Here is a 12,963-nt window from a genome sequence, read left to right as displayed (position 1 = left end):
CTGATTGGTTGACACTCCTCCCAGCCCTGATTGGCTTCTGGGTCTCCGGGAAGATGATCCATGGTCCATTAGTCACAAAAGGCTGTGTACCGAAATACATTTCTGGAGTGGCGCACCTCCTGTGGATCTGCATTCACTCTTTCCAAGCTGAATCAAGTTAAGAGGAAAACAAATATCCCCATTTCCAGCAACTGCCAGCTGAATGGCTGGCTGGTGTGGCAATCATGAAGACTGCCTACTTTTCCACTCCCATTCTCCAGCTATCTGTGCAGAATGCTGACTGGGCCTTGTGGCAATCATGAATTCACTTCTATCTCATCTCCTCTTCAAGCAGTCTTCCAAGTTTAAGGAAAAACTAACTGGCCTTTAAATAAAAAAAAGTTCCTGTACAAACATCTAACTGAATCAACAAATGTTTTTTAAAAGATGATAACCTGCCTAAAACATGACAGAAGATGTGAACATCTGCACAGGAACTGGAAGAAGATACAAGCATCAGTTGAGGAGCAAAGGTAATGTGGAAGTCCTGTCCAGGGCCTAGACGAGGGTCACCATCAACTGGTCCAAGTCCAATTTGAGCCCAGTCACTCCGCCAGCTCCAGACTGACACAACAACCTGCCCACTCCCCCAACACCTACCCGGGCTGGCATGCTTGGTAGGACTGCAGCTGTGGTATTGGTGCCTATGCTCCATTAAGCCCTAACAGGTCACAGCCAAAATTAGGACTGCATGGAATGGGGAAATGTGGGCTACAGTCAAACAAGATTCTTGTTATGTGAACCCTGTAGTTAAATACCTGATTTTTATCACAGATTCAGATCTGGCCTTAGGCCAACTTGAAATCTCTCTCAATATTTCTTGTTGAGCCTGCTTTTCACAATCTGTTCTATGTTTCCCAAAAAATGATCAATATAAGATAACCTTCTCCTCACATTGCATATGAAGTCACAGCAACCCCTCCCCCTGGGAGCCAGACTGCAACAAACATTTTGAGATTAAAATTGGGCACAACTTTATTTATTTCAGCCGTAGGTAAACCTTGGCATAGGCATTGGGAGTGTATCCCTCTCAGCCCCCTGCTGGCTTCTCCTCAGGGGTCTGAGGCATGACAGGGTCAGCTGTGGGGGGGAATGAGGCCATTGCAAAACATGGCGGTTTACACAGATGTTAGCTCCCCCAAGGCACTGAGGCGGCACTAGGGACCAAGTTGTTGAGCCTGACCTGCATCTACAGCCAGAATAGCGCAAGGTGCCAAGTCAAATGGGAGCTAGCAGTAGCACAAAGTCAATGGTGGATTTGCTCAAAAGAAAAAAATAAACAGAAGGAATAATACTATTGACAGTATCAAGGCATCATATACTATTCTATCAACAGTTTTAATTGTTAATGTGCAAACTCTGGAATATTCTTACAGAAGAAAATGACAACCTCCCTTCTGCATTGTGTTTTGCTATATGCATTGAAGCATTTGCAATTATGATTAAGTCTAATGAACAAATCTAGAAGTAGGTCGTTCTATTTCCAAAATAAGTCTTTATGCTGATGGAGTAATAACATTATCAAGTCCTCTAATGCCAGCTCAATATATTCTCCAAAAGCATCAGAGATTTTGAAGAAGGATGAAGGTACAGTATGAACCTATATTAGGATAAATATGTATCCTAATATTTTGTAACTGATTTGTCTGAAAAAATATTACATGCACATGTGAATGTAATATGAAAAAAGTATTTTAGATCTGTATTGGCACAATATACAGGGTGGCCCAAAAGTAGGTATACAGCTGAATCAATGAAATTAATCACAACTGATTATATGGATACACATAGTTGGCACACTACAAAGTGGCAGTAAATTTCAGGCTGGCAGTTGGAAAGAATAGTGGAGTAGATAAAAGGGTTATTTTTCTTTACTGATATTGTGAATGATGACAGTGAACTTGAGTCAAGAACAAAGAAAGCGGATTCTAAAGCGGTATATCTACTTTTGGGCCACCCTGTAAGCAGTGCTTCCCCCCCCCAAAAAAAAATGTTTAGGGGTACTCTCATTTTGACTCAAGAAAATATAGTTAAAATCGGGGAAAATAAATACAGTAAATGGACCAAAGTACAAAGATTCACAAAATGTTGAGGGGTATGCGTCGTCCCCCAGAAAAAAAGCACTGCCTGTAAGTTTGTTAAGTGTTGGTTACAGAACCGATCAACCAAATAAAAAAGAGCAAATGATCTAATTTTGGATAGTTTACTATCTGACATAAAAAAAATCTATTTCAGCTCTATTATATAGCTCTTATAGACAAGACGGTTGATTAAAAACAAGGATGATGTAAATAGGCAGAATCTCAACATATAAGTCAGGACATTTTGTCTATTACAAAACATGAATATTATGATTTTCCTTTCAATTCTGAAGACATAGCAACATGTGTGTTTGCTTCATGTACTCAGTTGCGGGAGAAGTAAATTGGAAGTTTCTGCTCAGAAAGTAGGGCATTGTTCATCTTATAGCTTTTTTACCAGGAAGAACTCTGAGCTTCTTACCAGAAGCAGGACACAGAAAAAACAGCTCATCCCTCTTAACAGATTCATTCTATTCTTCATTGGACCTCCCACAATTTTTCCAGGAGTTACTTAAAAGCAGAGGGAGGGAGGGAGCACAGGGATGTGTTAAGGAAGTAATTCTGACTTCAATTTAGTATCATTTCTCTCTCTCTTCGGAACACAATACACATAGAAGGAACTTTTCAGAGAAAAGGAAGTAAAAGCAGAAGGAGACTGAATCAGTGCAGGGAGAAATCATGGAGCCATTCCATTGGGTGTTCTCCATGCTCATGGCCATATGGAATAACCTCATGTTGCTGGTTATACTATTCTTTTTGTTAACTCTATCCTTTGATTTTATGAAGCGTAGGAAGCCTTGGAGCAACTACCCGCCAGGGCCTATTTCCTTGCCCTTTATCGGCACCCTTTTGCAGATTGATATGAGGAAGCCTCATCTTTCTTTCACTCAGGTAAGTACCAAGGGAAAAAAGAGACCTGGATCATAGAATTGTAGGGGGGTGCAGGGGGGCCGGCCGCACCAGGCGCAACACCTGGGGGTTAGGGTTAGGGGGTGCAAATCCATGGGTTAGGGGGTGCAAATCCATGGGTTAGGGGGCGCAAATTACTTGCCCAGCCCCGGGTGCTGACAACCCACGCTACGCCACTGGTTGGGAGGGATCCCAAGGGTCATCTAATCCAACCCCCTGCAATGCAGGAATCTAAAGGATCCGTGACAGATGGCCATGCAACATCTGATTAAATGCTCCGATGAAGGAGAGTCCACCACCTTCTGAGGGAGTCCGTTCTATAGCTGAACACCACCTCCCTCAGACTTCTTCCTCTGGTGACCAGCAAAGAGTGCTGTGTTTGGGGAACAGAAGTGAAGAAGGTTAACCTGCCATTGAGCTGCTGCAGTGAGTGTTTGAGGGGGGGGGAACTTGTCTGTTTCCCACAGTTCCTTTGTGGCTTGTAATATTGGCTCATGCATGCTGATGGGGTGTTATGCTTGTGTGTTATTCTGTTGCACCCTTGGAATTATATTTTAGTTTCACCTGCCTTGCACCACGCTAGTCATTGCAGTTAGCCTCTTGGACATTTTAGCTCTGAATGGGCAAAATAGAAGTATGTTAAGTGTTGGTTACAGAACTGATTGACCAAATAAGAAACAGCAAATTTGAACTAATTTGGGATAGTTCACAATTTTCAGTTCACAGCAGTCAACTGTCACATTGTTTTCTATTAGATGATATTGCTTTTAAACATATGGGTGGGTACATTGAGTTTAGCGGGGAGCTGCAATAAGATGCTTTGAGGGCTGGCTCCAACCTTTAACAGGAGGGCACTCATTCAGGGTTCCAGACAGCCTGTAACAGGACCCTATCAGTGGTTTGGGTGGGTGTGTAGAAGGACAGGCAGCAAGGATGGGGAAGAAAAATAACTACTTTCCTCTTCCTTAGTACAGTGGTACCTCGGGTTACATACGCTTCAGGTTACACACGCTTCAGGTTACACACTCCACTAACCCAGAAATAGTGCTTCAGGTTAAGAACTTTGCTTCAGGATAAGAACAGAAATCGTGCTCCGGCGGCGTGGCAGCAGCAGGAGGCCCCATTAGCTAAAGTGGTGCTTCAGGTTAAGAACAGTTTCAGGTTAAGAACGGACCTCCAGAACGAATTAAGTACTTAACCCGAGGTACCACTGTATATTAAAGAGTTGGAGCTCAGGGCTGACTGCTGGCCCTGAATCTGAACACTATTGCTATATTAGGAAGTTTTAATGTTTGATGTTTTATTACGTTTTTATATGTGCTGGAAGCTGCCCAGAGTGGTTGGGGAAACACAGCCAAATGGGTGGGGTATTTTTATTTTTATTTTTATTTTTATGCAGAGAGAGGAAGAGATTTTTTGCTACTGAGAATGAAAATATTTATTTTTTTTCATTTCCTCCATCCTGAAACCTCCCCATATAGTGGACGGAGGAGAGATTTGTAACCTTTTAGTCACATTCTTCCAACTCTAATCACAACTCTAGAATACAATAACCCATGAAAAGCAGTGGTGGTGGGGGAGGCTTAATCCTTCCCCTCTCCCCCAAAATGATCACCTCAACATTCTTCTAAGACAATCAGCACAGGTCCCTGTGCTGTAGGGCTGTTCCTTATAGCACTTGCTTTTATTTTCACTGAATGGTTGTGTGAGGGAGCAACCTTCTTTAATTGTGAATGGTGGGTATACATCTACAGAAGACTATATATAAAGTTAGGTACATAGTAGTAGGAAGGTTTAATAACTGGAATTGGTGCATGTTTTATAAGAATGATTAACAACAATCGACCCACCAATTCAAGCATTCATTAGTTTCCCTATTAGAATTAAAGATGCTTGAGTAAAGAGTAGAATTCTTTCTTCTGTCTTGAGAGTACAATAAAAAGAGGACTGTTTTGATTTAGAGAAATGTCATATAAAACCACTATTAGCAGTTCAACCCTGTTGTGTTCAATTGGATGTAAGTTTATGGTTGGAGTCTCATTTTCATAATTTTAAAACTGATTTAGAGAAACACTAGACATACTAAGTAGGGGAGTGCATGTGCCCAACATTACAAGGAGAGTCCACTATTGGAAGGGTTAGCCATCTTCCACCTGCTGAAAGGAAACGGAACCCATAAGATGAAAGTTGGCTGCCAGCATTTAGCACCTGGGCAACTGACGTAGCAGACACACAGGTAATCTGGTCACAGCCTTCATCACTAGGTTGTCATTTGTTGTATTTCTGGTCAAATAATTATTATTCCAAAACTTGCATGCAGGGCCATCTTTAGCAGATGTAGTGCCAGGGTGCAAATATCCACCCAGCGCCCCCAAATTACCATGGATAGTGTGTAGGGGGGGGGAGGAAGCTGTGCACTGCCAGCCAAATCTCCCCCATGCCACTGCGGGAGAGCAATCCCTGTAGAGGCTTGGGAGGAAAGCTGTGCACCCGCCAGACATATAGTTGGCGGGGCGCAGCTTCCAGCCTAAGTCTCTGTGGGGATCGCTCTCCTTCCATGGAGGCAAGCTGCACCATATGGCTGGCAGGGTGCAGCTGGCGGGTGTGCAGGGAAAGGGGAGGCCACCGGCAAAGCCGCACAGCTCCCCCACTCACTGGGGCGCCCCCGAGAGTCCGGCGCCCTGGCACGAGGCACCACTAAGCCCTATGGGTAAGATGGCTCTGCTTGCATACCTAGATATATAGTAGCATATGGACATTTTATGCTGTCATATATTTACAGCTGTCTAAGAAGTACGGGAACATTTACAGCCTGCAAGCCTTCTATACCAATGTCGTGGTGGTGAATGGATTCAAGCTAATGAAAGAAGCTTTAGTCCACAAGTCAGAGGATTTTGCTGATCGTCCTGATATGCCTGTCCAGAGTTATTTGGCAGGATACAAGCAAGGTATGTCCGGCTTTGTCAGTCCACGGTGCTGAAGGAGATGGGAAGAAGGCAAACCAGTGAGCATCCCTCCCGTCTGTTGGCAATAAAGCAATTCAAATAGGAAGAGTGCGAATTAAATCATGATCTGTTAATGCTTCCAACCCATAAGAAAGGAGCATTTTGGTTCTCACTGTTTTTCTTGAGGTTCAAAAGCTCATTGGGTGTGAATGATAAGAGCTGTTCGGCAGTGAAACAAACTCTCGCAGAAGGTGGCGGACTCTCCCTCATTGAGGATGGATGTCAAAGATTCTTTAGCTGTGATTCCTGAATGGCAGGGGGATGGACTGTTTCTCTGATTGAGGAGCTTCATGACTGATTCGGATTTGAGTCTCTCCCAGATCCTAGTCCAACACCAAACTGACTCTCATTTAAGAGAGAATGAAAATAATTTTTAGACATTAAAGCAATAGTGCCTTGATACAGAGTATGAGCAAACTTTGTCCATCAGCCATGTAATACATTTTCCCTTTCTTTTTGTTTGTTTACCGAGTCTGATCCAGTTCAGTGTCTGATGATTGATCTCCAGATGTAATAATTTTAGTCAGTAAGAGCTGACTCATATGAAGTAATATTATGTCAGCATTTTAACCGCTTCAATTTTATGCCCTCTTAGGACTGGTATTTGCAAAGTATAACCATGCCTGGAAGGAGCAGAGGAGGTTTCTTCTCTCAAACTTGAGAGATTTCGGAATGGGAAAGAAATCCCTGGAATGGCAAATGATCGAGGAAGCTGACCATCTGTGTTCTGCATTCCGTGCTGAGGGAGGTTGGTTAAACCTAGGAATGAGGGACGTGGGAAATATGCTTAATTCAAAATGTTTACATTCTTATTTATTTATTTAATAAAAAGCATACACTGTTTGATTGTTTAAAAAACCCTTGAAAACAATAACATGATCAACAAGAATAAATAATAATAATCGAAGACTTTAAAAAAGTTAATATTATGTTGCATGCCATCCCAATCTCTGAGCGGTGTGAGATTCCAGGGGTTCTGAGCGCTTACCCAGGCTTGTGTTTCCTTCAGGAATAAGGCACATGTCTTTATGATATATGGTTTATTTACGTATATCTATAACCTGAGCCTATGATGGAGGGGCTCACAGCATTAACACCCCAAGAAGGTCTTGCTTCTCCCATAGCTACAGCCTTGGATCCCAGCAGAAATCAGGCCTGGCTATGACTCTCTGCCTTCCCAGCCTGCCCCTCTTGCACCCAGCTCCTAGCTCCCTGTCTTTCTAACTAACAGACTGTTGAGGGAGGGAAGCCTACCCCTTTGGTTTCTGGCACTGAGCCACTTCCTTTGTTCCCTTAATGGCCCATACTTAGCAGGCTATTACTAGGCTGGCCTGCTTATTCCAGCAATTGAATCCATGCTGGATCCAGGAATTAGATGGAGGATCAGGCATACAGTCTAATCCCCCCCCCAACACATAACAATAACAATACACTAAAAGCAGATTAAAACTCGCATGAACTTTCAAAATATCTGGGTGGGCTTGCCTAAACAAAAATGCTTTAGTAGGTGCTGAAAAGGGTGCAGTGAAGGTGCATGCCTAATATCAATAGCTAAAATGTATTTCTCCCATCTCTGTCAATGAACTCCAGTAAAAGTCCAGAGTGTTGTGCTTCAAACCTTAGGTTTGATTTCCAGAGAGTTTTGAATTTGGAACATTTATAAGTGTACATTAAAGAGAGCAAAGCAAATGGAGCCATGGTGGTTAGGGCAGGGCAGGGGGGATGAATCACCAACCCACTTTCTTTCTCTTTCAGACCATCCATTTGACCCTCAGTTTATTATAAACAATGCAGTTAGCAATGTGATTGCCTCTATGACTTTTGGCTATCGCTTTGACTACAAGGATCAGAAATTCCAGGAGCTGCTGCATTTGTTTGAAGAATGCATTCAAGATGCATCAGGATTGTGTACTCAGGTGTGAAAAACTGCTGCTTCATCAGAAATATTGTTCTTTAGTGACTGTATCTCTGTACCAGGTGTAATGGATTTTCTTTTCCATTCTCCATCAGCTCATTAATATGATACCTTGCTTGCTGCACATCCCACCACTGGAACAGATAGTCTCTAAACACCACATGGGTTTGTACAACTACATAGAAAACATTCTGAAGGTGCACGTGAAAACCTGGGATTCATCCTGCAGGAGGGACATCATTGATGCTTTTCTGGAAGAAATAGAAAAGGTAGAAAGTTGGTATTTTGTAGTTCCAGCGCAAGGTATATACAATTCTATACAGTGGTACCTTGGTTTACAACCATAATCTATTCCAGAGGTCTGGTTGTAAACCAAAACAGGTTGTAACCCAAGGTGTGCTTTCGCCAATGGGGCCTCCCCCCCAAAATTGGTTGTAATCCAAAAAAAAAAATTGGATGTAATCCAAAAAAAGGGACACAAACTTCCGGGTTTGACATGGTTGTAATCCAAAACGGTTGTAATCCAAAGCGGTTGCAAATCAAGATACCACTGTAATTGGTTCTAACTATTAATTTAAAACCTTGGTTAAATCAGCAACTCACTGTTCAGTGCATTTCTGCATGGGCATAGCCAAGGGGGGGCAGCTGCCCCCCCAATCAATAAAATTCAATAAAAATACATAGCAAACTGAGGTTCTGCCCCTCTCTAACAAAAATCCTGGCTACGCCCATGCATCTCTTTGTGTGCCATACCTGACTTGTGGAGCAGTGGGGTTGCAGCCCTGACCCAGGAGAGGACCCATACCTCTTGGATCTCATGAGGTGTTATGGCTTGGTCTCTCCCACAAATGCGAGACAACTCTGGCTGTTAATTATTTCAGATTTATTGCTAAAACAACAAACTAGGACGGAGCTCCTCTACTCATTGTCCTCCCCAGAAGATGGAGTTGCCCAGACTGAGCTCCTCCCCCTTCCCCAGCATGGAAGCCCCCACCTTCTTTTCCAGTATCTTTCTCACTGTCTAGATCCTACGAGAGGATTTGGGAGAGAATGCTTCCTGCATTCCAACATCTGACTCACTATTGGAGCTCTCACACAGCAGCCTGTCACTCTGGCCCTGTCTTTCGTCTCCCCTTTGTTCAGAGCTCAGATCACAGCTGCTCTCCTCCTCCTCTCTGCCTTCCGCTGTTAACTGTTCTCTCTCTATGCCTGCTTCTTCTTCTCCTGTCAGCATCTGAGCTTCGCTGACATGAGGCCTCAGAATCTCCTTGGAGAAAAAGTGGGATGTAAATGTAATCAATTAATAAATATGCCACCACTCCACGGACCTCAGAGGGTGGCAGCACTGCTAACAGCGCCTTCCTCGCCCAACTGGGCAGGTCTGTAACTGATATGACTCTTATACTGGAAAGTCCAGTCTCTTTGACACTTTCTGCACGCTATATAGCTACCATAAGATTTATTTATTTTTTGAGATGCATATCGTTTGTCTTCTCAGAGGAAGGAAGATGTGAAGACAAGTTTCAATCGTGACATCCTTCGTCTAATAATTACTGAACTTTTTGCTGCTGGCACTGAAACTGTCGCCACCACTCTGCGCTGGGGCCTGCTGTACATGATCCAAAATCCAGAAGTCCAGAGTAAGTACTACTGCAGCTGCTATATGAGAGAGAGAGAGAGAGAGAGAGAGAGAGAGAGAGAGAGAGAGAGAGATTTTAGTGCCAGTTTCTGAAAGAGCAGCTATATTAGGATGGGAATTTAAGTTTTGACAGAGATGTACAATATGCAAGAAGCCATTGGGCTTCCTGTTTTCACTGAATTAAGGGCACATCTGTAGCTGCTGTTAGTCTTTGGTAGCAAAGATGAAACTGGCATTCTAAAACAATTTATTGTGGCAAACTTTTTCATAGGGTACAATCATAGTCCAATTCCTGCCCACAGAATGCTCCTCTTCCTCTAATTGGGCCTTCTTGTGTGCCAGTCTCTAGCCTGAGCTCTCCTTGAGATGGTCTCTTGCCTAGACAGGGCCTCCTGCTGGAATTCCAGCTCAGGTTTGAACCACCATCCAGCTGTGACCACTTGGAACAGAACATGTCCTTGTTCATAAAAGCATTTTAACAGGAAATAAGGTATTTTCCTATCTGCAGGTTGCTGATTCCACAGGAAAGATCAGTGTGATCAAATGTAGCTCCCAGCAGCATGGGATCTGCACACACATTTATAGGTTTCCCATCAACAGCATAGAACATCTCCCCTTAAGGATCTGCACAGGCTTCTTACATCCTAACTGAGCCAAATTCAAGTTTTTGTTATAGAAGGCTCCAAATTGCTTGGGGACCAACTTACTTGGACTGCTCCCCCCCCCCATAGTTGCTTGATTTTTACATTCAGCTAGAAAGGCACTATCAAAGGTAGCACATGATATTCACCTTGCTTCTACAAGTAATAAGCTGTTTTGTTTGTGCACCTAAGTTGTAGAATTCCTTGCCTATGTGAAGGAAGTACCATCAATACACCAAGTTTCAGACACCTGCTGAAGACCTTTCTGTTTGTACCCATCTTTTCTGATGTATAGCTCAACCTACCAGATACTGTGTGTCTGGATGATAAGTACTTTTATGCTGTTCTGTGGGTGCATTATGTTCACTGCCTATATAGTTTGCTTATTGTGTGGTGTATATGTCTGTAAAATAAATAAATGGGAGAACAATGAAAGTGTGCTTCCTTTCTAGGTAAAGTCCAAAAAGAAATTGATGATGTGATTGGCAAGAACAGGTCAGCCACCATGGGGGACCAGGCATCCATGCCTTACACTCATGCTGTGATAAATGAAATTCAGCGATTTGCTGATGTTTCTCCGTTGATGCTGCCTCATATGGCATACCGGGACACGACATTACAAGGCTTCTTCATCCCAAAGGTATAAGTTTTGCTAACAGAGTAAAGGTATTCTGAACAGAAGCAGGCAGACTGTTTTTCTCTTTTGCACGGAGTTGAACCAAATTTAAACTACTTTATTTATTCACTGATCCCAAACTTAAGATTTCTCAAATGCCTTGAATCTGCATGGGAAATGAGCTCCTAAACTGCTTGGCCATATGCCCAGAAAGCAGGAGTCAAGTGGAAAACTGCTCAGACCTGTGTTTTCTAGGCACAGCACAAGCGGAAGGGCGGACGAGCCCATTGTCTCCAGAAGCCTAAGATATTTCAAAATAGAGACAGGATATAAGGAAAATACAGTGCTTCTGATTGTAATCCTTTTACCAAATCCTCTTTCTTTGGACACACTTAGGGTACCACGGTCATCTTCAACCTGTCATCTGTACTGAAGGATGAAACTGTGTGGGAGAAGCCTTATGAGTTTTACCCAGAGCATTTCCTTAATAAAAAAGGGGAATTTGTGAAACGAGAGGGCTTCCTGCCTTTCTCAGCAGGTAAATCCAGAGGACTAAAAGCTGGGATATTTACTGTTTCATAATCACACATTTTAATATTGCAAGTGTTTTTTTCATGGTCACATTATAAGGGCTTCTTCAGATACAGTCCTTTGGGGGTGTGGACAGTGCCAGATTTACGTATAAGCTAAACAAGCTTAGGGCCCCACTCTCTTGGGGGCCCCAAAAAAATTTAAAGGGGAAAAAACCTGGATGTACATTCTCCAAAATATAAGATAAAAAACAAATAAACATTGATAAAATACAAATTTTGTTATGTGCAAATGGCTTTAGATATCTATTAGGTCCATAAATTACCATATAGCATATATTCAACACAAAAACGCGACAATTTGTTGTTGACAAAGGACAGCTGGACATATAAGGGGCCCCATTACCTTTAGTAACTTAGGGCTTCATCAAACCTAAATCCGGTCCTGGGTGTGGAGAGAGAGATCTACCCATAAATCTTCGTTGTGGAGATACAAATGTTTGTGCTCACAATTATGCTCCCACTGAAGAGAAGTCACATTTGTGCAGCACTCAGAACAGCTATTTCCTTCTGGCAGTTTTCCCTTGTCCCATTCCTTTCCAAGGGGAAACCTGCTCTTTAGCGATAGATCGGAAGAAATGTTGATCCAGGAAAACCCAAATTGCTGTTTGCTCCAATTGAGTGTTAAAGGGTGGTTTTGCCCAGGGGGAAGCAGCAGGACAAGGGGAAGTGTACATAAGCCTAAACCACAACCTCCTTTTTTAATTTTCAGAGGGAGGATAGCCCCATTCAGCATGGGTTGAATCCCTATCCACTGATCTGCCTTTCAAACCCTTGTCTGGATTAAGCTTCAATTTATGTGGCTTTTGGAGGAGTGCCAACCCTCAATGCAGCACCCCCCCCCCCCGCAGTTTGCCAGCCCTTGTTTATAAGACTTTGCTATAACAAAACAACAACAACAACAACAACTTATTACTTGTACCCTGCCCATTTGACTGGGTTGCCCCAGCCATCCTGAGTGGATCTCAACAGAATATTAAACAAAACAAAATATGATACATCAGATTGTGATAGATGGTTCATCAAATTATGGTGTGGAGAAATACAGGAGACAAATTTGTATCTCCTTCTCATAGAATAAGAGTGCAAGTCAGGCAAAAAAATTGATTGGCATTCAGGATAGACACAACAAAATAATTCATCACACAGTGCAATTCACTTCCTGAAGACATGGGGATGGCCTGGTCTGCGGTTGCTGCAGAATTAGGTCAGGAATCAGAATATGGTGACCGAATTCTATGGTAGAATAGATTGAATAATTTCAAAATTGTAAGTCACCTTTTATGAGACATTAGCATCACCATTGCTGTGACTGTGTCACTGCCTCTGAGACTTAATCGGAAATGCTCATAAAAGCAACTGGTGGCAAAAGATAGGGAAAGGGCCAAAGTCCAGTGGCAGAGCCTCTGCTTTGCATGCAGAAGGTTCTAGGTTCAGTCCTCAGAATCTCCACGTGCTGGAGAGATCCCTGTCTGAAACTCTGGTGAGCCAGTCAGTACTGAACTAGATGGAGCAATGGTCTGACTCA

At 42.9% G+C, this 12,963-nt stretch overlaps 1 protein-coding gene and 1 long non-coding RNA gene across 4 annotated transcripts in view; both read left to right on the top strand.

Annotated features, from left to right (window-relative positions):
• The window catches only part of LOC308457780, a 119,910-nt gene that overhangs the window by 103,773 nt on the left and 3,174 nt on the right, over positions 1 to 12,963 (top strand). The window lies entirely within an intron of this gene.
• LOC308457752 (cytochrome P450 2D6-like) overlaps positions 32 to 12,963 on the top strand; it is a 13,894-nt gene continuing 962 nt past the window's right edge. Inside the window, exons 1-9 of one of the 3 annotated variants that reach the window (XM_080971914.1) lie at positions 32 to 512; positions 2,912 to 3,011; positions 5,812 to 5,977; positions 6,630 to 6,782; positions 7,790 to 7,950; positions 8,045 to 8,218; positions 9,448 to 9,589; positions 10,682 to 10,869; positions 11,242 to 11,383. In XM_080971914.1, coding sequence (XP_080828040.1) covers positions 427 to 512; positions 2,912 to 3,011; positions 5,812 to 5,977; positions 6,630 to 6,782; positions 7,790 to 7,950; positions 8,045 to 8,218; positions 9,448 to 9,589; positions 10,682 to 10,869; positions 11,242 to 11,383 — 1,312 coding nt within the window. In that variant the 5' untranslated portion in view covers positions 32 to 426. Of the gene's footprint in view, positions 1,627 to 1,696; positions 3,012 to 5,811; positions 5,978 to 6,629; positions 6,783 to 7,789; positions 7,951 to 8,044; positions 8,219 to 9,447; positions 9,590 to 10,681; positions 10,870 to 11,241; positions 11,384 to 12,963 lie in introns of those variants that run through there. The other 2 variants (XM_080971915.1, XM_080971913.1) reach the window with 2 other exon arrangements.

Source organism: Podarcis pityusensis (assembly GCF_964106645.2).
Source record: "Podarcis pityusensis genome assembly, chromosome: 10".
Classification (NCBI taxonomy): domain Eukaryota; kingdom Metazoa; phylum Chordata; class Lepidosauria; order Squamata; family Lacertidae; genus Podarcis; species Podarcis pityusensis.
The sequence above is the reverse complement of the archived record's forward strand: the minus strand, read 5'-3'. Positions and strand labels throughout refer to the sequence as shown.